The 23,590-nt window shown below is 35.3% G+C and overlaps 2 protein-coding genes across 2 annotated transcripts; one reads left to right on the plus strand and one right to left on the minus strand.

Moving 5' to 3' along the window:
• Nucleotides 1–1,646: 1,646 nt before the first annotated feature.
• Nucleotides 1,647–6,208, minus strand: chmp3 (charged multivesicular body protein 3). Its single transcript, XM_032547913.1, has 6 exons — nt 6,035–6,208; nt 5,559–5,619; nt 4,087–4,266; nt 3,887–4,008; nt 3,694–3,808; nt 1,647–2,670 (listed from the first exon to the last, which is right to left on the minus strand). Exons 1-6 carry the CDS (start codon nt 6,077–6,079, stop codon nt 2,528–2,530), a joined length of 666 nt encoding a protein of 221 aa, XP_032403804.1. The 5' UTR covers nt 6,080–6,208; the 3' UTR covers nt 1,647–2,527.
• A 1,423-nt stretch (nt 6,209–7,631) lies between these two features.
• hspa4l (heat shock protein 4 like) lies at nt 7,632–23,337 on the plus strand. The gene is made up of 19 exons (XM_032547908.1): nt 7,632–8,010; nt 9,637–9,694; nt 10,423–10,563; nt 10,652–10,774; nt 11,233–11,332; nt 12,335–12,468; nt 12,549–12,793; nt 13,865–13,941; nt 14,024–14,175; nt 14,265–14,371; nt 15,015–15,148; nt 16,125–16,321; nt 17,264–17,338; nt 19,024–19,167; nt 20,826–20,951; nt 21,030–21,137; nt 21,650–21,769; nt 21,843–22,004; nt 22,715–23,337. Exons 1-19 carry the CDS (start codon nt 7,904–7,906, stop codon nt 22,883–22,885), a joined length of 2,481 nt encoding a protein of 826 aa, XP_032403799.1. The 5' UTR covers nt 7,632–7,903; the 3' UTR covers nt 22,886–23,337.
• Nucleotides 23,338–23,590: the final 253 nt, after the last annotated feature.

The raw sequence follows: 23,590 nt of genomic DNA on the forward strand, positions 1-23,590 counted from the left end.
ATGACTTTTTTCCTCATATTATTTCAACCTTATTCTTGTATTTTTATCTTGTTTTCTGAGTAAGATCCTCATATTTGGTCATACTGGTTAAATGAGTTATGCATAAATAATAATGTTAATAAATATTGAAGAATCAACCAACTGTGAATCTACAGACCAGTCATGTTTTTAAGTGCTGTTTACTTCAGAGGATACAGAGATACCAGTATGCAGGGGATACATTTATCTGCCCTATAAACTATGAACAGATTCATTGTTAGAGCTGCAGTATCGCGGCTTTGTCCAGACTGGAGCCTGTAATCCAGAATAAAGTCCGAGTTTCGGTTTCAGGACAACAAAAGCTTCAGTGGAGGACAGTAGCAGGTGGAAACCCAACACTTCTGTTCTTTTTAAAAGCCGAGTAAATGTTTGGAACATGCTGAACCCAAGGCGCATCACATCTACGAAAATCATTATGTAGTCTTATAAAGTCACAACTAACGATTACTTTAGTTATCGATTAATCTATTCTGATGATTAATCGGATAAAAAAATTATCGCGTACTGCAGATTTTTTATTTAACCTGCTTCATACAATATTGGAAATTTAAAATTTCACTGCCTCGCATCTCCCCTCCTGTCGAAAAACTGACACAGTTACAGCAACAACATGGAAATAAATACCGGATATTAATATCGGCCCAGTTTGGACTGATACCGATACGTTAAAACATGACCAAAATAATCCGATACCGATATTCATGCCGATATGTCACACAGGTGTAGAACTGGCATTTTTCTTAAAAGTTTATTAGTTTTTTGTTTTCGTCCATCCACATAGAAAAATTATACACACAATATTTAACGATACACATGTTCTGCAGTAACCAGTAGCTCTACTTCCTTTGCATTTTGGAGAAAGAAAACTACAGCGACTCAAAGTCAAACGGTGAACAAGCTGAAGCTTATTGCAAAACATGAGTACACTGCAAAAACACAAAATATTCCCAAGTATTTTTGGTCTAGCTTCTATATTAGAAACTATATCTATATCTAGTGCAAATATTCTAGTCCACTTGAAATGAGAACTAACAAGTAGCTTTTCAGCGAGATGTAAGGGCTTGTTTTAAGTAAATGATTCTTTAATATTGCTAATATTGCTAGTTTCACTAGCAGATTATTTCACAACATAAAAAATTTTGTTCTAAGTGAAACAATCTGCTGGTGGAACCGGAACTTTTTCACAAATTAAGGAACTATTCACTTTAGAAATTTGTTCTAAAATTAGACAAAAAAATACTTGGTGAAATGTGTTTTTGCAGTGAGGATGTTCTTTATACAGAGCAAAAACACAAAAATCTTACGTTTTTTTGGTCTAGTTTTTATTACACTTGAAATCATACAAAACTAACTTACAAGAACTTTTCAGTAAGATGTAGAAGCTTGTTTTAAGTAAATAATTCCTTAATATTTATGAAAAAGTACTAATTCCACTGGCAGATTATTTCACTTATAAAAAGACATAAGTGAAATAATCTGCCAACGGAACTTTGTACTTTTTTTTTTTTTTTTTTAGCAATATTAAGGAATTATTTTATTAAAATAAGCTCCTATATCTTGCTGAAAAGTTACTTGTAAGTTAGTTTTGTGTGATTTCAAGCATACCAAGAAATTTGTACTAAAATTAGACAAAAAATACTTGGTAAGAATTTGTCGTTTTGCAGTGAGGATGTTCTTTATTCAGCGCAAAAACAAAAAAATCTGAGTTTTTTTCTAGCCTAGTTTTTAGTACACTTCAAATAAGTAACTTTTCAGCAAGATGTAGGAGATTATTATAAGTAAATAATTACTTATTATTTATGAGAAAGTTCTAGCGCCACAGGCAGATCATTTCACTTATACAATGAAAAAATGTCTTGCTGTAGGTGAAATAATCTGCCAGTCAAACTAGCAATTTTTCATCAATATCAAGTAATTATTGTCTGAAAATAAGTTGAATACGTTATGAACGTATTTCAGTGTTTGCATTATAAACTAGACCAAAGATACTTGGTAAGATTTTGTGTTTTTGCAGTGTAGAAGTAGTATTTTAATGTTCATAACACTCGTGAGCACGAAAAAAACAACAGATATATTAATGGAAATAGAAACAAATGAAAGCTCTGCCCATCACCTCTAGTGTTTCAGATATCGTTGGCGGATTAATTCCTGGTAACTGAACAAAAAGTTTCCTAAAAGATTAAAAACTTCCTCCCCAGCTGGTCAGTTTGGGTCATAAACACTGACATAGGAGAGAGAGAATAACCACTGTAGGCACAGAAGGCTGATCATACTTACATTATATACACCCCCATAAACCTTCTGATTGACTTTGGAGAGTAAAGACGTTGCTAGAGTCACTGCAGATAACAGAAAACATCACCTTTTTAATCAGGCTGGATTAAAAGAAACAACTGTTGAAGCACAATGTTAACCCAGGTGACGATGAAGCGGAGGATGCTCAGCACTGGAGAAATGTGCAAAGTGACTCTAACCGCGGCGGGGAACTCTAGCTCCTCAGAGCCGCCAGTCTGGACTGCATGGCTTCGATGTCTTCCTCCGACTCTTCGTCCGAAGCAGCAGCTGAGGCTCCCGGAGGCTGCAGGTCCGGAAGCGGCTCCGTCACTTTGCTTGGAGCTTTACCAAGAGCCCCTAAAGGACCAGAGCAGAACCAGACATGTTCAGCTTCTCTGGGTAAAATTGGGTTGTTTTAATTAATATTAAGAAATTAAAACCTGGAGAGTGGTTGGGCCAGGATAAGAGATATAAATAAAGAAAATAAAATTATAAAATTAAGAGAATAAAGTTAAATTATTATCAAAATAAAGTCGTAATAATATAAAAAAGACATAATATTACAAGTACAAAATCTTAATATTACCAGAATAACGTCATACGAGAATAAAGTCATAATAATAAGACTTTATTCTTGTCATATTAGAGAATTTATTTATTCTATGTGAATAACATTAAAATACTACCAGAATAAAGTCGTAAAAATGCAAGACTAAAGACATATTATGACTTTATTCCTATTAAAGTCTTATTAATATGAATAATATTAACATGATTACTCATATTATATTACCAATAAAATATTGATAATATTTACATATAATAACATTTTGCCAATAAAATATTAATATTTTAATATAATAATATTTTATTGTTATATTAAAATGACATTTTAATAATGAAATATTAATATTTTCATCAATATTGAGGAATAATTTTCTTAAAACATAATTATTATAGTCTTAGTAATTAGGACTTTATACTCATCATATAAAGTCCTAATTACATTCTTTGCTGAATATATTAGAAATGACATTTATTTATTCCACAAGAATAAAGTCTTAATGAGAATAAAGTCGTAATATTTCCAGAATCGGGTCGTAGTAATCCAAAAATAAAGTCATAATCATATGTGAATAAAGTTTTAATACTATGAGACACATAAAAACGTATCACGACTGCGATAAAATGAGGAATATTGAGCGTCTTGTGAAGCTATACTTCAGTTTTTTAATAAGAAAATACTTCATCTGAAGCTGATGTGTTTATTCTGACCTTCTTCTCACAATTTCATTTTATTTTTCTTATCTTTGCCCTAATACTCCATCATATTCCACAAAGCAGAAACATGCGTTAATGTTTTTTCTTTAAAATCCCCACCTGCTGTGATCTCAAAGAGAATCTTGTCAACTTCCTCCTCTGCTGCTTCCTCCATCTCCTCTCCGTCTTCCATGCTCTCAAACGTGTCCTCCAGCATTTCCTCAATTATTCCAGCCTAAAAGTTCAAATGTACGATGAATTATATTTGCTTTAATGCTAGCAAATATGAATCTTAGATTGTAGTTTGTCTGACCTTCATCATCTCCTTTGAAAGCTCCATCATTGTGGCCTGGATCTCTGGGATTTTAACCAAGTTCTGCATGACTTTCATGACCTCTGTGCTCTTCTGCAGCGCTCCAGCTACTCGAACCACAGCTGGAAAACAAACAGACGTGTTAATTAACCGACTGAGCGGAAGACAACGATCGAGGCTGCGCTCCGTCACTCACTCACCCAGTTGATTCTTCATGCTGAGAAGCACCGAGTTCATCTGGGCTTTGGAGGCGTAAAGTTTTGTGACGGCCCGTTTCGACTGAATCATCTCCTTAGCGAGAATGACACAAACATCTTTCTGTCCCTTTTTGGCAGCATCTTTGATGGAGCGTTTAACTTTCTCCTCCTCTCTTTGAATATCTGGAAGAAACGGGCATGAAAGCAACAATCACCAGGAGCAATTTAAATCCCAGAAATACACGACATTATTAGATCAATAAAATCATATCTACAGCTTCAGATTTAATTAAATATGTTCTGTTTAAAGCTGAATTATAAAACAATGCAGTCAAATGAAGTTTATAGTGGTGAAATGTTATCAAAGATAGTCTTTGACTTGGCAGAAATCTTCCTTCTGGATTGTTGCTTTTGCTGTTTTCTTCACTGAGAGCATTATTAAATATCAAATATGACGAAATTCAGTTACTGTGTGCAGATTAGTGATAAAAAATAATGCTTCTTTATGTGACTAGTATCACGAAGAAGCCTATTTTAAAACAGGTATGATTTTTGTAAGCAGTGTTTATATCTGCAAGGCTTTAAAGTTACAGTTGTCTTAACAATAAAAAGTCTGCAAAGAAGTTGTATATACTTTTATTGTTGTCACAATAAATACCCCACAAATATAGTAATAATATTTGAAGTGCACCTGTAATTTCTAATTTAAAGTTTCTTCCTCTGAAATAAAAACACAACTAAACATATCATATTTAAACTAGTAGAAGAATTCATTTTAAAAATAATTTAAAAACATGGTGCAGTCATAATTTTTTAAAATAAAACTATTAATATTTGACATAATTTGTGAAAGATATTCCAGTTGCTGATTATATTCAAGCAACCTTCCAAACTTGCTCAGGAGGAGGGATTTCTGCAAAGTTACAATAAACTGGGGGTCCTTAAATAAAAAAAACTTTTCCCTAAGTTAGTTTTATAAGCAGTATTTGACTCTACTACTATATTATAATCAGGACTGAACTGTAATGCAAATAAGTAACTTAGAAACTGTCAATATAAGAGATTTCTGGATGTGAAATGCAGTTGTTTTACTTTCAATGTACTGTGTTGTAAATTGCTACATAATAAAGTGAAATGAATTTATTGAACAAATAGCAAGTATATTATTACCTTTATCCCGACTAATATTAAGTTACTCTCATTTGCTCTGTTTACAACATGAAAATCTGACTAATAGTTGTGTATGTCAAGAAATTTGAACAAGGTCCTCAAGCTTTTTAAACAAATAAAGCACCTTTACCGTCCAACATTTCGATACAATATTAACATCATGACAAATATGTACAAATTTTACATTAAAGATTTGTTTTGGATACTCAAGTTAAACTATATGCACTCTTATTTAATGCGTGTAAACTATATGCAGTTGCAGCTTTGATGTAATTTGTTGCTATCTGATTATGTCCAGGGCTTACCTCGAATTTGTCTGTCAATCACTCTCATCTCCTTTCTGATTTTTTGAGACCACTCATTAATCTGGAACGACACATTGAAAAACACACTAAGTTATAACACCAATAAAACCTTATAATATTTATGTACCTGTAAAACTGGCCTAATGTAAGAGCAGCTGAAACATCATCTGGGTTTGTTTACATTGATGGGACTGACAGCTGATAGCAGCTAGCATGTACGCTAATAGACATAACTTCCACAACATTGAATAAAAACACTCACAACCAACAACAGCGGCTTAATTTTTAACAGGACATAAGTCAGTTATTGGGTCAATAACAGTAGCAGTATTGGTATCAAGGAAATATTACCGTTAAACTTGCGGTGGTTATACTGACAACTAGCGTTAGCTAGTTAGCTAAAGACGCTCCAGCAGTTATCTAACTATGAGCTAAATTCAACCAGACAGTCCAGATATTCACAATAAAGTATTTACCAGTTCTTTGGGGGGTTTATCCGGTGTCCTGCCGAACAGCCCCATGTTGTGTGCTGGGTTTCAACCGTACTAACCTCTCTGACTGACGCTAGCTAGCAGGGAGAGGTTGTACTACGAGCACTTCCTGGTGTCTAACCCCGGGTCTCTACGGCTGCGTTCCAACAGGAAAAAATCTTCAGTCCCTACGGTTCTCAGCCACTAAACAAGCCCCGCAGTGTTGAAGCGCGACAGAAACGGAACGAGACCCTTACGACAAGAAAGTTGTGTTAAAAAAACAAACCAGAATCCAGCCCAGAAATGCAACTGAATCAATACCAGCGACTCTCATTCTCACAGTTTCTAAATTCTAATTAAATAAATTCTAATTCTAAATTATCATCCAGTATGTCAGATCTTATTCTAAGTTATTGACATGCTGGCCCAGCGGGTGAAAATTGCATTTTTATCACCATAAGGATTTTGATTTATCGTTATCATTATAAACTTCAGTTATTCATACTAAATGAAAAAACAAAACAAAATTGACAGTATGATCGGAAATGTTATTTTTGCTATTTTCTCCGCTTCTTGTTCCACAAGACTATCAAGTAAATTCGAAAATGTGATTAAATGTGTGCAGTTTAGTGATCTAAATCAAACTTTTCAAGAATAATATTTCTGTCTGCTATGAATGCAGTGCAGTCACCATACTGTAAAATATTTAATACCAAAAAACCTCAAACAAATGTATATATAATGACAAAACTTTGTATATGTATGTGTGTATTTATACGTCTAATTACTATTCGATAATTATATAGACCTTGTCACAATAGATTGTTGCAAAATTATTGGCTTAGTTGTCCTTACAAAATTGATGAGATTGAATCATTGATCCCAAAGGGTATCACTAAAGTATTTTTTAAAATAATAAATAATATTTAGTACTATTTAATATAGTATTTAATATTTATTATACATGTAATTATTTAATAAATATTGACAATATTTATTTAAATACTACATTTAATAATAATTTATTTACATTTTACAAATACTTAGTGTTTAAGTAATGTTATTTAATATGAATAAATTAATTAATATTAAATACTATTTAATATTAAATTTAATAAGCAATGGTGTATTTGTGTGTGTAAAGTGAATTCAATTCAGTTCAAAAAATACATTGGGATCAATATGTTATTAATTCCTTTGGGATCAATAAAAAACATGAAATCATTTTTATTTACATTTTACTTTTAATTCACTACATTGATGTATTTAAGTAATAATAATAATAATAATAATAATAATAATAATAATTACTATTATTATTATTAATAAAGTAAATAAGTAGGTGTGTGTGTGTGTGTGGGTGTGTGTGTGTGTGTGTCCGCTCTGAGGTAGGTGAGTGAGGACAGAAACTCTCACCTGACATGATGAATTCACAGCAAACGTGCTCGCAACGTCACCGTCTCGCTTCAGTGACGTAAACAAGCTCCACTTTCAGGGTGAGGTTCTAGATTGTTCTCTGATCGATTGGCTGAGGCACCAATGACGTACGGCACAGCGAGCGCGGCGCAGCCAATCAGCGCGCTCTGGGGGCGGATTCGAGAAGCATCCTCACAGTCAGCGGCGCTGGGTGATGCTAGGGCCGCCTCGGAGTTGGAGAATCCGCTCTGGATCTGGTCTCTTCGGGGATTACTCTGAATGAGTTTGCTATAAACAGCTCGGCTTACATAAGAGCTTCTAATTCACTTTTGTTCAGCCCCGGGAGGCCTGGATTTGTTTGCAGAACTGGAGAACTAGTCACATTTTGTGTTTTGCCCTTGTGTCGGTGCGGGTTTTGCGCAGGAAAACTCAGAGGGAAGGTGCATTTAGGTGCTCATCATGTCAGTGGTTGGCATCGATGTGGGTTTCCAGAACTGCTATATCGCTGTGGCCAGGAGCGGCGGCATTGAAACGGTGGCCAATGAGTACAGTGACAGATGCACACCGTGAGTATTAACGCCGAGCAGCATCATGGACGCGGGTTGTTACGCAATATTTAGCCTAATGGACGCTCGCTGCGTGCTGTGATACTCATGAATCAGAGGTTCTTGTGTTTCTGAACTCCGGGCCAGGTAGAGGTCCAGGCCTGGTGCTGGTGGTTTACTCTAAGAAGCAGTAATCTGAAGTTAAACCTGCAGCCGGTGTCGCTCTTTAAGTGCTTCATTTAATCACTGATTATGACAGGAGTACTATCTGTAGCTTTTTAACATCACGGCGACATTGGGTGTTGCATGACCCTGAAAGGCTTTTCCACATCCTTAAAATTCTCCAGAACCGAGCCCAGAAATGCAACGGAATCAGCCCTTCGGCGATGCTCACTCTCATCCAGGATGTCAGACATTTTTCTAAGTTATTAACATGCTGGCCTCAGCGTGTGCAAACTGCATTTACAGCAGCTTCTTACAGGGAAGTGCAGCTGCACTTGACTAAATGGAGCAGTGTGTTTTTTTGTGGCAAGGTGAAACTAGGGAGTGCCAGCCAGTGGGAACTGGATCCCATCACACTGCGGGGACATTTATCATATCGTTGATCATTTATCGTGACAAAATCCTTATCACAGTAAGATCTTCTGATTTATTATCATGATAAATTTCAGTTATTCATGTTAAATGCAAAAATCAAAACCAACAGCATGATTGGAAATATTATTTGTGCTATTTTCTCCACTTTTTGTTTAAATATCGCCAAATTCAAAATTATGATTAAATGCATCTACTATGTGCAGTTTAGTCATATAAATCACTTTTTTTAATTAAGAGTATTCCTGGAGAAGCATATTTAAGATGAGAATGTTTTTCAATGATAATAATTGTATTTGTGGCGCTTAAATGCTGTGCAAAACGATTTATTATCTGAAAAATAGATTTTTAAAAATCATAATATTTATAGTTATCACAATATTCCTATAAAATATTGCGATACAATTCTAAAGTAACACAGCAGCCGTTACAGTGGCATGATAAAGTATTTAATCCATTACAAATTTCAGTAAGTAAGTGTCAGTAAGTATTGGTTAAATATCAGTTAAAAGCAATATTAATATCAGATGTTGATACTGGACCAAATTTTCATACCAGTGCCTCCTTAATTCTCTGCATTCTGGCATGAATGCTGGCTGGTTCCCAGGACATTTTAATTAAAATATGAACTAATAAAAGTTAAGGGAGGATTACTGTTATTACAAATAAGTTTTAATAGCCTTCTACTCCAAATACTAATTCAAAATCACATTTTGTGTTTGCTCAGGTTATTTTTTTTTATATTAAAATGAGTTTGATGAAGTGTGACACACAAAACTAAAGGAATATGCACAAACTTTTTCACAGTGCTGTTAAAGCTGACGATAGTTCCTCCGGGAAGTTCCTGTTCCTTGTTTCAGACAAGATGAGTTGAATTTTGAAGGTGAACTGGTTTATCTCACTGCCCTCGTTTGTGGCTCTTCCTCAGACTCCCCTGTTGCAGTTTCCTAATCTCATCACTCCTTGTGTAAAATATTCAGCTCATTGCTTCTCGTTTTGCACCGACACAGATTATATCCCTCCTAATGTACTCCTGTGCTCCATTGCATTTAGGGCTTGTGTGTCTTTGGCCTCCAAAAACCGGATGATTGGAAATGCAGCCAAGAGTCAGGTAAGATCAGTCATTGCATTTTGTCTTCTACTTGTATTCTTCCCCAAACTTCATTGGCTACATTCCTCAAGTGGTGTAGTAAAAAAATCTCCTATTAGCAATGTTTTATAAATTGGTTAACTCAAAAATAGTAAACAAATTTACCCTTCAATGTATTTATAAGTCAAGCAGAAAGCGCTGAGCTTTTCACGAGTTGATGTTAAAAGTATTTTTTAGCTGCAGATGTATTCCTTGCTACAAATGATCAAGTGTACACTATGTTGTTGCATTTTAGGCAATAAAATGTTTATCTTCTTACTGAATTACTTGTTTATTTGCATCTTTTAATGTATTTCTAATATTGTACAATGAAGACTTAAATGACAAATCTGCAGAATGTGCTAATTTTTTCTGATTAATCGATTAATCGTCAGAATAATTCATAGATTAATTGATAATTAACATCATCGTTAGTTGCAGCCCTACAATGAAAATAATTGCAGTTGTGGTTTAATTTATACTCACAGGGTTCTTTTAGCAAATGTTTCAATCTGTATACTCCAGCTAATGATTATTCAATTACTAAATTAGTTAGCAATTATTTTGATTAATGATGATTCATCTGATTAATTGTTTCAGATTTAATGGCAAACAGGGGTCCAGCTCACTAGCAAGGTGTACCTAATAAAGTGGCAGAGTCTTTATCTTGTATCTAAAAGCTCAAAATGTTTCTCCTGTTTTTCTACCAGGTCATAACAAACTTTAAAAACACTGTACATGGCTTCAAAAAGTTTCACGGCAGAGCATTTGATGATCCGTTCGTCCAATCAGAGAGGAGCAAGCTGCCTTACAGCCTCGACAAGCTAGCCAATGGAAGCACTGGGATTAAGGTGGAGCGCTTTACAACGACACACCGTGATCCTGTAAATTAACCGTTTGCAGATATTTCCCCTGCTCATCGTTGTGAACCGTTTCCAGGTGCGCTACCTGGATGAGGAGAAGGTGTTCACGGTGGAGCAGATCAGCGGGATGCTGCTCACCAAACTGAAGGAGACGTCAGAGAGCGCGCTGAAGAAGCCGGTGGTGGACTGCGTGGTTTCTGTGAGCGATGTAGACTGATGGCCGCATTAGGCCTGTTGCTATAAGTAATAATCAATTAATCACGTGATGAGTTAAAATGAGCTCAATAATTTTCTTTTTTTTTTTCTTTTCTCTCTTTTTCTACCAAAAACTGGATGATAAAAGTCTTCAATTTGGTGCTTTGGTCTCAACTAGCCCTTTCACTGAAGGGCAATTTTGTTTACAGAGACCTTATAATTCACTTTATTTGTTGCTTCTGTTGTTTTATTTATTTATTTAGAATATTTAAAATGTCTTCCAGCTGTCAGATTGCATTACCATTATATTACATGAAAATTCTCTCAAAACAACAATTTTATAGTTTATCGCAATAACTTCTGGGACAATTTATCGACCAAAACTTGTTATGGTGACAGGCCTAGTGGGTGTAACTCAAAGCTCCAGGGAGATTTCCTGAACTCTGGCTTCTGGTTTTTCAGGTCCCAAGTTTTTTCACAGACGCAGAGAGACGGTCAGTCCTCGATGCGACTCAGATTGCAGGGCTGAACTGTTTGCGACTGATCAACGACACCACAGCAGGTCAGAGTTGTTTGGTTTATGCTGAGAAAAAGCTGAAGGAAATGTTAAAGATGACTTATTATTCTTCCTTTAATTGGTTGGGATAAGTCTAATCATGTTCATTAAATTTTTTCCACAAAATCTTTCTTAGATAATGAGATTTTAGTCTGGTCAGAAATGCTTATTTGGAGCTGTTTTTGCGTGTCTTGTCACTTTAAATATCAAATGTGAAAATGGCTACAAACAGATGCGTAATTATACAGCCATACATTTTCGAAAAGCAAAAGTGGCGCCTCCTGCACAACCAACAATTTAATTATCATGGGTGTTTTTGTTATTGACGCTAGTTTTGTTTTTTGGTGAAATTTAAAGAAATAATGATTGTTCATCCACTATAAATAAAATTAAATACATGCTGTATTGCTGAGCTAACTATTAAATAAGGGGTTAATTGCTATATGTATGTATTATACAAATAATAAATGTAAGATTATGTAGGTGGACAAGGAGTGGGAATATTGAATATGTGAAAAAATATGTAAGTTTTGACATTATTTGTTTAATTAAGGATCCCCATTATTCTACTACTATAGTAGAGATTATTCTGAAATTATGCTTTTACAAACTTTATAAAAAAATACTTTTTATTAGCATTATGCTTCATACTGTAAGTATTTTTTTGCACATATTCAAAAACTAAACAAGTGGTTTCTGGATAGTAAGTCAACAGCTAAACATTTGCTGACCAAATGAGCCGGAGCTCAGCTTGGGTTGCTAGGTAACGGGGCTGGGCTCGGCAGGGGTTGCTAGGAAACGGCCTGTGGAATGTGATTCAACATTTGGGAAGTTTTTTTAAACTGCTAATTTTCTTGACAAAAAACACATTGATTTATAGTCAAACAATAGCTGGGTGGGGTTTTTAAGTGCTTGGGCTGTTTTTAGAAGCAGTTGAGACCCAAATGGAAGTATAAAAATATGAATTTTGCATTACAATGATCCCAATAAACACTTTATTCTGAACAGTGGCGTTGGCTTATGGCATCTACAAACAAGACCTCCCTGTGCCTGAGGAGAAGCCCAGGAATGTGGTGTTTGTGGACATGGGGCATTCATCATTCCAGGTCTCCATCACTGCTTTCAACAAGGGGAAACTCAAGGTGAACCTTTCCTTCAGCCTCATGTTTACACATGATTTTCTGATTTGAAGTTGGGCTCAGTCGTCTCGATCGTTCGTTAGGTTCTCGCCACAGCGTTTGACCTGTACCTCGGAGGGCGTAACTTTGACGAAGCGTTGGTGGACTATTTCTGCGAGGAGTTTAAGACAAAGTACAAGCTGAACGTGAGGGACAACCCGAGGGCTTTGCTGCGGCTGCATCAGGAATGCGAGAAGCTGAAGAAACTCATGAGCGCCAACTCCTCTGACCTTCCTCTCAACATAGAGTGCTTCATGAACGACATCGATGTTTCCAGCAGGATGAACAGGTCAACACCCTTGGTATTTCTTTTAGAGCAGAGGTGTCCAAAGCACAGACCGGGGCCCATTTGTGGCCCTTGGAGTAATTTTTTTGTGGCCCCAGCTGCAGTTCAGGAAAGATAAAACTTTATCCCATCCAGCACAGATGGCGGATGCAGATGGAAACGTTTTATTACAATGGATAATGTTCAGTCGACACAAAGTATTTGTGTTTTTGTAATACAAGGCCTCTACACCGACTTAAAGACATTTTAAGACTATTCTGAATAGCATTTAAGACCTATATCTCTAAAGAAATTGTACAAACTTCATCTAGGTGGCTGGTGGTAAATTTGCATTTACCCACTATAGACACAAATAACTAGCAAGTGAATATTAGCAGCTAGTTAGAGCTAGGCTTAATTATCTTGAGTCACACTTAGGTAACCTTTTGTATCACCTTTCGAGCAATTCTAGCCATATTTTACACAAATCTCCTAGACTATGTCATGATTAGGTAAAGATTAATGACCACATTTGAGTTTAAAATTCTTGTTTTTATGATTATTTATTTAGATGCATATTCTGGACACATATTGAATTTTTTTGACAGATTATTGTAATCTGACCCCTCCGAAAAACACAATAATAATAGCAAAGTTGGTGGAATCAGCTAACTCACTCACTCTTTGGTTACCTAGCAACTCGCTCACTCTTTGGTTACCTAGCAACTCGCTCACTCTTTGGTTACCTAGCAACAACCTGCTGAGTAACTGACGCCGCAACTGTTTAAAAGGATTCGCCAACGTGACTCTTAACTGCTTAAAAATAAACAACAACAGTGTGGCGTGAAAACTATGGATAAAACAGGAAAGGTCACCAGTTTGGGAAGTTTTTATATATTTAAAACAAAAAACTAATCACTAATTATTGATATCAACTGATATGAAATACTTATATCATTATATGTTTTTCAGCCATATTGTGCAGCTATAATTTGTATATAAAGCATAGGATATTTGCTTAGTAATACATACTATTTTAATGACAATCTTTAAAAGAACATTGTAATCTTAATATCTTTCTTTGTGTGTCTACAGGACTCACTTTGAAGAAATGTGCGCTCAGTATCTGATGAGAGTGGAGACGCCGCTGAAAACAGCCTTTGAGCAATCAAGTACGAACAATTGAAAGTATTATCTCAATCTGATAACAAGCCAGGGTTTTTCTCGGTATTCTCTGTGTGTTTTTTTTAATAGAGTTGAGTCGGGACGACATCTATGCAGTGGAGATTGTCGGAGGAGCCACAAGAATCCCGTCCATCAAAGAGAGAATCACCAAATATTTCTCCAAAGACGTCAGCACCACGCTGAACGCTGACGAAGCTGTAGCCAGAGGCTGCGCGCTTCAGGTGGGAATCCTCTCTGACAACAGCAGCCGACTCAGGAAATTAGCCTCAGCGCTTAACAACCCTTTGTGTTCGTCTGCTTTTGGATGCAGTGCGCAATTTTATCTCCAGCGTTTAAGGTGCGGGAATTCTCCATCACGGATGTGGTTCCGTTTCCGATCACTCTCCGTTGGAAGTCGCCCACAGAGGATGGACTGGGGTAAATATGTAGTGGTAGAAGCTAACCCAGTTAGCACCATGCTAACAGCTGATACTCTGCAGAAGGTGACAACCACAAAAGAGTAGGGTCAGGCTAATATTTTTTTAATTCCGATAATAAAGTCAAAATAAATATGACAGAAAAGCCATAGTATTACCAGAATAAAGTCATATTAGGAGAACAAAGTTGTAATTTTATTAGAACTTTTACGCAAAAAATGTAATCAGGAATGTTGAGTATCTTTTGAATTTTACAAGTTTTACAGAAAATACAAACTATTTTAACACATCAACATCAAATTAATATGAGTATCAATATTCTGAAGTGATGTCTTTCCAAGCTTTCTGCTTCTGGTAAAATTACGTCTTTATTTTACTTATATCATGACTAAATTCTTGTGATTAAACAAAAATTCTTGTCGCCTGATCCTATTTCTCCGTCATCTAATTCACAGAAGAGATTACAGAAATAAAAGCCACTTTTAGAAAATATTTTCTGTCATTTGGAATTTATCTAGAAAAGAAAGCGAGGAAAAAATTATTAAAATCGGATCTAATATGAAAGAAAATACATTTTTTTTATCTGTATCGCCCTAACTGAAGGTTTCTTTCATTTCCTGACATTGGCTTTTCCTCTGCTGCAGAGAATGCGAGGTTTTCGGTAAGAACCATGCTGCTCCATTTTCCAAGGTGATCACGTTCCACAAGAAGGAGCCCTTCGACCTGGAAGCGTTTTACAGTAATCCTCAGGAGCTCCCCTACCCGGACCACAGGATAGGTACTGGTGCTGATTCTGCACTTCTGCTGCTCCTGCTTTTACAGAAAGAAAACCTTTTCTACAGCACTATGGAAAAATAGACAGATTTACTCTGTTTTTGCATTTTTTATTAGACCTGAATGTTTCAGATCACAAAATATATTAATATTAAAAAAAGTAAGGCTGAAACAATAAATCGGATTAATCCGATTAATTGTGATTAATCTGATTAGTCCTGATTAATTGTGATTAATCACGATTAATCTGATTGTTCAGGATTAATTCATCGTTATGAATCATGCTTAATCACGGCCAATTAATAATGACTTCTACTATTATTCATGATTAATTGCAGTAAACTGATTATTGAAGTAATCGTAAACTAATTTAGCTATCGATTAATCGTTACACAGACTCAAAATAAGCCATTTGCTGGAAGACCAACATATTCAGTGCAGTAGTAAAGCTCAAACTGTACAAAAAATAAATTCATCTTGAAGTTAAGACATATTTACACATAATGGTAGTTTTTTTTTCATCCAAAACTCCCCAGGTAGCATAGTTTCAGCTTCACCTGGTTCAAATTCACAAAAGAAATGCTTTTATTAAATTTTAGACAATAAAATCTTTATTTTCTTATGTTAAAAAAGGTATTTAATTATTTGCTTACTTGCAATGTATTTATAATATTCAAAAATTTGCTAAATGTGACCATTTAAAAAAAAATTTGATTAATTAATCGTCAGTTTAACTGATTAATCAATTAATCGTTAGCTGTAGCCCTAATCACAGTTACTTCTTAATCTAACAGTGAGGAGCAATTATTCTTTGACATTATGGCAGGTCAGTTTTTTACTCATAATAAATTAAATGCTAATTTGAAAACTGCTTTTTCTATTTATGTTTGATGCTCTGAAACATTTTAATTTCACTGAGTGGCAGGTTAATTTTTTTTCACGGTCAATAATCTGCTTTTCTTCTCTCCATCTGCTATCAGGCTGCTTTTCAGTGCAGAACGTGGTTCCTCAGCCGGACGGAGACAGTTCAAAGGTAAAGGTCAAAGTGCGCGTCAACATCCATGGCATTCTGAGCGTGTCCAGCGCGTCGCTCATAGAGAAGCTGAAAGGGGAAGCGGAGGACATGCAGATTGAGCCGGAGCCACTGGTGCAGAATGAAGGCCGAGCAGAGGAGCAGGTGAGGTTCTGATCTCCACCATGTTACACTGAAAGCTGCCAGTGCAAAAAGAAAACAATATTCTTTGTTAAAGGCGTCTGACACATGGAAAAACGATGCAGCATTTTATCTTAGATTTAGACAGTAATGTGCAAACTCAACCAAGTTTTCTTTTACCTTGTATCAATAGTTTCTGACTGTCTTTTAGAGTCCTTTCAGAACCTGAAAATTTTCAGAAAAATTGGTCTATTTTTCAATTTGTTAAGCGATTAATCGCAATTAATCACGATTAATCGATTATTGAAATAACGTCAACTAATTTAGTAATCAATTAATTGAGTATGCAGACTCAAAAACAGCCCATTTGCTGAAAGATAAACACCATCAGAGCAGTGATTAAGTCAAAACTTATTTTAAAAAATTGCTTTTAAGATTAAAAAAATTCTGTAAGTATGTTCTACCTAAAACTCCACAGCTGGAAAATTCTGTGAAAAACAAAATAGCTTTTGCTACCTAATAAGTAATCAGTTAATGCAAAAAAGTTGTCAAATAATAAACTAAACGTTCACTAAAAGAATACTACGTTATTGCATTTTAGGCAATAAATTATTTAATCTGAAAAATTGCTTTATTTTAATATAAGTGATTAATTGTGACAAATTGTAGTTAATCGGATAAAATTCTTCAAACAGGCCAAATAAATTATTGTAGGAAATAAATCTAAACAACTATTACAACCAGTGATTGCAGGATGATTGAGTCTGACACAAACCAGTAAATTTTGGGAAAAAGTCACATTAATCTGGATTTTCTGTCCTGCAGACTCAACTTGTTCTCATTTCTGCGCTTTGAATCTTTGAAAACAGCAAAGATAATACAGTTTGTGCCACTAGAAATATAAGAAAACATATAATTTATGTTTACTGTAGCTGGCATGAAATAACTGAATGTGTTTTGGTTTAGAGCAAAATGCAGGTGGAGCAGGAGGGTCAAAGCCAGGCGGAGGGGCCAAGTGAGGACGGCAGCTCCAGCACTAAGGTCAGTCAAGGGTCATTTGGCGCAAACAGGTTTACATTCAGTCCACATTCAGTGGGCTGTTTCTGACAGTGTTTCAAGACTGCCATGACATGCTAACAGCTCAATTTCTGGTCATATTCTTTACATCAACATTACCTGTTCCTGCAAATCCACGTCATTTGCTTTTGCCACTCTTCATTAAGTCTCTCTTGATGTACGGTTAGAAAGCCGAGAAGAGAGATTAGGGTGTTTACGCACCCTTAAATTCATGTATCTAAAACAAAACCCTTAAAATGTCTCAAATTTATATTAAAAAATGTAAGTTGGCCAAAAATACTTTAATCACATCTTAACTTTTTGTGCTATACGCCATTTATTTTCCTTAATTTTGTAACTCTGTATTCTCCGTTTAGATAATACTTTTTATCACTATCATTCTCTGTTTTTGTTAAGTTGTCTCCATTGCACTGTAACATATTGTATTTAAATCGACTGTACCTTGAGGGACTACACATGAAAACTAGCCTTTATGGCTAAATCTGGCATGTTATGTGAATTGTCCCTTTTGAAATTAACAACTTTAATGTAGTTTTTTTCTCTCGCAGCACTTTTTAAATTTGAGTCGCAGACATTACCTTCAGAGGCTACCACTAACTGGCTGCGAATATTCCCTTGCTAGCTAGCTATCTAGCTTTTTTTTACATCTGTTACGGCCCCAAGGTCTAGGGGTTCAGGGAATGTGACATAAAGACGTGTCCAGAGAAAACAAATGGAATTTAAAAGGATTTATTACAAAAGGATGGTTTCACAAAACCAAAACACAATTTAACTCAATTAACACTCAAAAAGGACTAAAATTAAAGAATGTTTAGTGCAAATTAATTTACAAAAATGTCCAAACAGGTCAGTCTAAAGTAAACTCAAAATATCCCAAAAGAAAAACACAAAGGGAATACTAACGGGAGCACCAAGCCTCCCAAACACAATCTTCAATATTGAGTAGAAGCAATCAAGATCAGAGTCAAAACTGCTAAGCAGAACAAAAATGGGTCAGCAGAACAAAGTTCCTCCAAACTGGCCAAAACAGTCAGTTACAAGCAAGCAGGCAGCCAATCAGGAAGGAGTTTTCCCACAGCTGAACCTGCATAACAAAAAAAAAAGAGCTGGAGGCCAGGGGCTATAACAACGTCCATCATGGGTTAAGTGCAAATTTATTGCCGGTTGGCTGGACAACGTCCTTATTTGCCTTTACGAGGTTAAAGCCATAGAGAGCCATATTCAAAATAAGATAAAAAAATTTAAAATACTTTATTGGTCCCAGAGGGAAACTAAGTACAGTGTGTGAGAAGCACAAAGCTGCTGCCAAGAGCTGCAAACAGACCCCAGAATTTTCAGGTTTTGTGATGCTTGATTGTATTGCAGCGATTTTCTCCAACCATCCCCTGCATTTATAGTGTTTTCTATCTTAAATTTCTTTTAAGGTGGCATTAAAAATGTCTTTAAAAGTCTTAAATTTAACTTGCTGAAACCTGCAGATACCCTGGAGATGCTGGAGTCGTCTCTTTGCCTAGATGCTAATGAGATGATGCAGGTCTAAAATACATAATTCACACTATCTGTACTGATTAATTTAACTACATGGAATAATATTTCAGCCACAAGACTTTTTTTTTTTTCATGAATGTGCATCCGTTGTTTTGTCCAAGGAAGGGGCAGCTGCAGAAAAGCAGGATGCAACAGCTGGAGGCAGCAAGCCAAACGTCAAGGTGAAGAGTATTGATCTTCCCATTGTGGCCAACAACATTCGGCAACTGGACGGAGACGTTCTTACCAACTTTGTTGAGTATGAGGTGAGAGATGCTGCCGTTAAAAAGCTGAGTCATGATTTCTGTGCAAAATATGAAGAATATGAAGAAGGTGCTAAAGGAGAACATATAAAACTGTTTTCTGCCTCAGAGAATTTTAATTGTGTAAAAGAAGAGTCTGCATCAATTCACAGAATGTAACGTGATACTAATAGTAAGCAAATAAAGTAGTCTTAAAAAAAAAAACAAGAATTTTGCATGGTTGGTGTGTTACAAGAAATACATTTAGTTTTCAATTTTTCTTTTGCTCAGTTGAACAAATTTATTCTCATCATAAGAACAGGGTTTGGGTCACTTTTTAAATTAGATAAAAGCTGATTTAGGTTCAGCAAAATTGACTTTTCAGTTAAAGTTGCTGGATAAACTTTACTTACTATAAAAACTTGTTTTTAAAAAGACTGATTCTTTTTGTTGCATTTAGCATTTTCCATAGTAGGAAAAGTTATGTCAGTAATAGAGCTGAAACGATTAATGGTGATTAATCATGATGAATTGATTATTGAAGTAATAATCAACTAATTTGGTTGACTAATCGTTAACTGGAGTGTAAGGACTCTAAAAAATTTAATTTACTGAAAGAATGACATGCTAGTTAATGAAAACTGTACAAAAAGAATTATATTTTTTGCATGTAAGTCAAAAAAATATTCTGTCTGTATACATTTTCTACCCAGAGCTACGGAAGAGGTTTAGGGCTACCGAAAAAAAAAAAAAAGAATTCTGAGATTAAAGTCAGGATTCTGACTTTAAAGTCAGAATCCTGACTTTAATCTCAGAATTCTGACTTTATGACTTTAAACTCAGAATTATGACTTTAAAGTCAGAATTATGACTTTAATCTCAGAATTATGACTTTATGACTTTAAACTCAGAATTATGACTTTAAAGTCAGAATTCTGAGATGAAAGTCACTTTCATCTCAGAATTCTGACTTTAAGGTCATAAAGTCAGAATTATGACTTTATGACTTTAAAGTCAGAATTATGACTTTAATCTCAGAATTATGACTTTATGACTTTAAAGTCAGAATTATGACTTTAATCTCAGAATTATGACTTTATGACTTTAAAGTCAGAATTATGACTTTAATCTCAGAATTATGGCTTTATGACTTTAAAGTCAGAATTATGACTTTATGACTTTAAACTCAGAATTATGACTTTAAAGTCAGAATTATTTTTTAAATTTTTTCGGTGGCCCTAATCCTCTTCCGTACAGAACTCCTCAATTTCTTTGAAAAAAATCCCCTTTTAAGCATCTTTTGCTATCCAATTATTAATCAGTTAATGCCAAAAATAATCAACAGATTAAAAGCCAGGTTTTTTTTAATCCTATTATCCAATCATCAAATTAATCGCTAGAATAAACAATTACAGAACTGATTGCTAGTTTCATCCCTAGTTGGACATAATTTTATCCTGACTACAAATAAAGAATCTCTTTCTGCATCAACCACCTGGGCTAAATTTGTATCATTCATTAGTTGCAGAAAATCAGTCAAAGGGCCACAAATGGCCCCGGGGCCACATGTTGGATACCCCTCACTTGCAGCAACTTTTAATTAGATCCCAAGAAATGTTTATTCTCTCAGTTTATGTTTTCTCAGCACTGAATATTTTCATTTTTGACTTTCTTCCTTCCAGCGACAGATGATTTGCCAGGACAAACTGGTGAAAGAGCTGAACGACGCTAAAAACGCAGTAGAAGAGTACGTGTACGACCTGCGGGAAAAGCTCTGCGGGATTTATCAGAAGTACATCACCGAGGAGGTAACTTCAACATTTTCACTTTTAACAGCACTTCTTAGATGGAGCAGGCCGACCGACGCAGTTCTCCTTTGGTAACAGGACAGTAACCGGCTGACGCTGATGCTGGAGGACACGGAGAACTGGCTGTACGAGGAGGGAGAGGACCAGCCGAAAAACGTCTACGAGGAGAAGCTGGGCGCGCTCAAGGTTTCACTTCATCATCGCACTTTCAGATTGCAACGCACTCCCTCTTCGGTTACCTAGCAACAACCTGTTGCGTAACTGGCACAGCAGCAGATTCAGATTTTTTCCACTGTGCCTCATAACTGGTCAAAAATAAAAAAAAAAGCAACAAAGTGGAGTTAAAACTGGATAAAACGGGAAAGGTCACAACCCAAGTTTGGCATTTTTTCAGACATCTAAAACCAAAGCCAAATCAATAATTTGATCATAATAATAATAATAATAATAATAATAATAATAATATGATTTCTACAAAGAAATTACTTTGTTATTTATTTATTTATTTGTGTTGTAATTTTTTTAAATCCAAATTTCGTACCACAAACAAGCACGGTGGTATGGCAATAAAAAAAATCCTTTAATCCTTGAATATGAAACGCTTACATTGTGATAAATATTTCAGCCATATTTCCCAGATCTACTTTCTATTCTACTTGGAATCTGCTGTCTTCATTAATATAACGTAATTTTGCCAGATGTTTGGTGAGCCCATTCAAGAGCGGCACAGAGAGAGCGAAGAAAGGCCAAGAGCTTTTGAAGAACTGGGGAAGAAACTGCAGCTCTACATGAAGTTTGTAGATTCCTACAAACAGAAGGTAACAGAAGGTCTTTAATGATCTCCTAATGAACCTCAATCCTGTTCCTAAATGTCTTCTTCACTTTCCAAAGGACGAACGATTCTCACATTTAAGCCCAGAGGACGTGAGCGCTGTGGAGAAATTTGTGAATGAAAGCATGGGCTGGATGAACAACAAAATAAATGCACAAAGCAGAACTGCAATAACTCAAGATCCAGTGGTTAAAGTAGCAGAAATCATTGCAAAAATCCAGGTATGGATAAATATTTTACAAATACTCCATTAGTGAGTTTTACATTAGGGCTGAAATGATTAATCAGATTAATCACCATAAATCAAATATTGCAGTAATTGTCAACTAATTTTGTAATCAATTAATCGTTAACTCAAAAAAGAAAATTTTCTGAAAGCAGAAAATTCAGAGCAGAAATTAAGACAAAAATAAATATGTTTTGTTTTTAAGATTAAATTAAAAAATAAATATTGTAAAAATGTTCGACCCAAACTCAGGTGGCATAGTTTTAGCTTCACTGGTTCTAATTCTGTGAGAAATATCTCCTGTTAATCATCTTTTCCTATCTCATTATTAATCAAATAGGATTAATAATATAAAAGATAGCTGACAGATTGATGTTAAGTCAAACAGAAAGTGCTGAACTTTTCATATTTTGATGATAAAAATATTTTTCTGCTGCAGATAATCAATTTAAATAATCAGGTATACACTAAATGAATGCATTTTAGGCAATAAAATGTTTATTTTCGTATTTAAAAAAGGAATTGAATTATTTATTTAATTTTTTGCTGCTAATGTTGCACAAAAAATGTCTTAAAAGAAAAATCTGCAAATTTTAAAATTCTGATTAATCGATCAATCACTAAAAGCAGTCGCTATATTAACTGATAACCAGCCCTATTTTTGACATGCCCATTTTACTAACTTCCTGTTTCCATCCAAACCAGGAACTGGAGGATGTTTGCGGCTCGGTTGCCAACAGGCCAAAGCCGGTTGCAGAGGAGCTGTCCGACGTTGGCGATCAGGAGGCTCACAATGGCCCCACAGACAGGCAGGAAGCAGACGGGAAGGGAAACCAGCAACCAAAGCCTGGAGCGAAACACATGGAGGTGGACTGAGGAGCGGACTCTGACAATCATCCTTCTCCATCATGCCCCTCCTAGGAAGTAGAAAAATAAAGCAAAATCTGGGCGAAACGTCTCAGTCGTCACCAGCCTCCTCGGTGGATTTTTTCGTGTTCTCTCCCATCGGACTTTAAGCCTTCAAACCGTTTATTCCCACGTGTGACAGTGCTGTGTTTTACTCTCTCACATCTTCCACATGCAAGTAAAAGAGTTCTGTAACTGGTTAAATTCAGATTATACCATAAAGATCCATCCACTACCACCAGTAATCCCAAAGACCAGTAAGAATAATAAGTACTGTCCAAGCAACTGTTAATGCAGAACAATTAGTTCGACTGCGAAAATACAAATCCTGTATATGTATCTGTTTTTATTGGGTTAAAGTGATGCTGATGTTTAGAAACTGTAAATATGATTTTAGTAAATAAAATCAGGCTGGATAAATATAAATGTCTTTTTCCTAATGTTGCAAAACCATATTTATTCAGTAAAATCCATGTATATTTTCATGACTTTCTGTTTTTTAGTCATAAAATGCAAAATTAGCAACAATTATTTAAATCTAAATGGAAAAAACTACATAATTTTTTCACATTCAAGAGATCTATTGTGCCTCATCTCATGGCAACTGAGGACTGTCTCCCAACAAAATGTCAACATCTTCCTTCTCCAACAATAACAACTGTAAAATCAAAAGCA

Source organism: Xiphophorus hellerii, chromosome 19 (genome assembly GCF_003331165.1).
Source record: "Xiphophorus hellerii strain 12219 chromosome 19, Xiphophorus_hellerii-4.1, whole genome shotgun sequence".
Taxonomy (NCBI): Eukaryota; Metazoa; Chordata; class Actinopteri; order Cyprinodontiformes; family Poeciliidae; genus Xiphophorus; species Xiphophorus hellerii.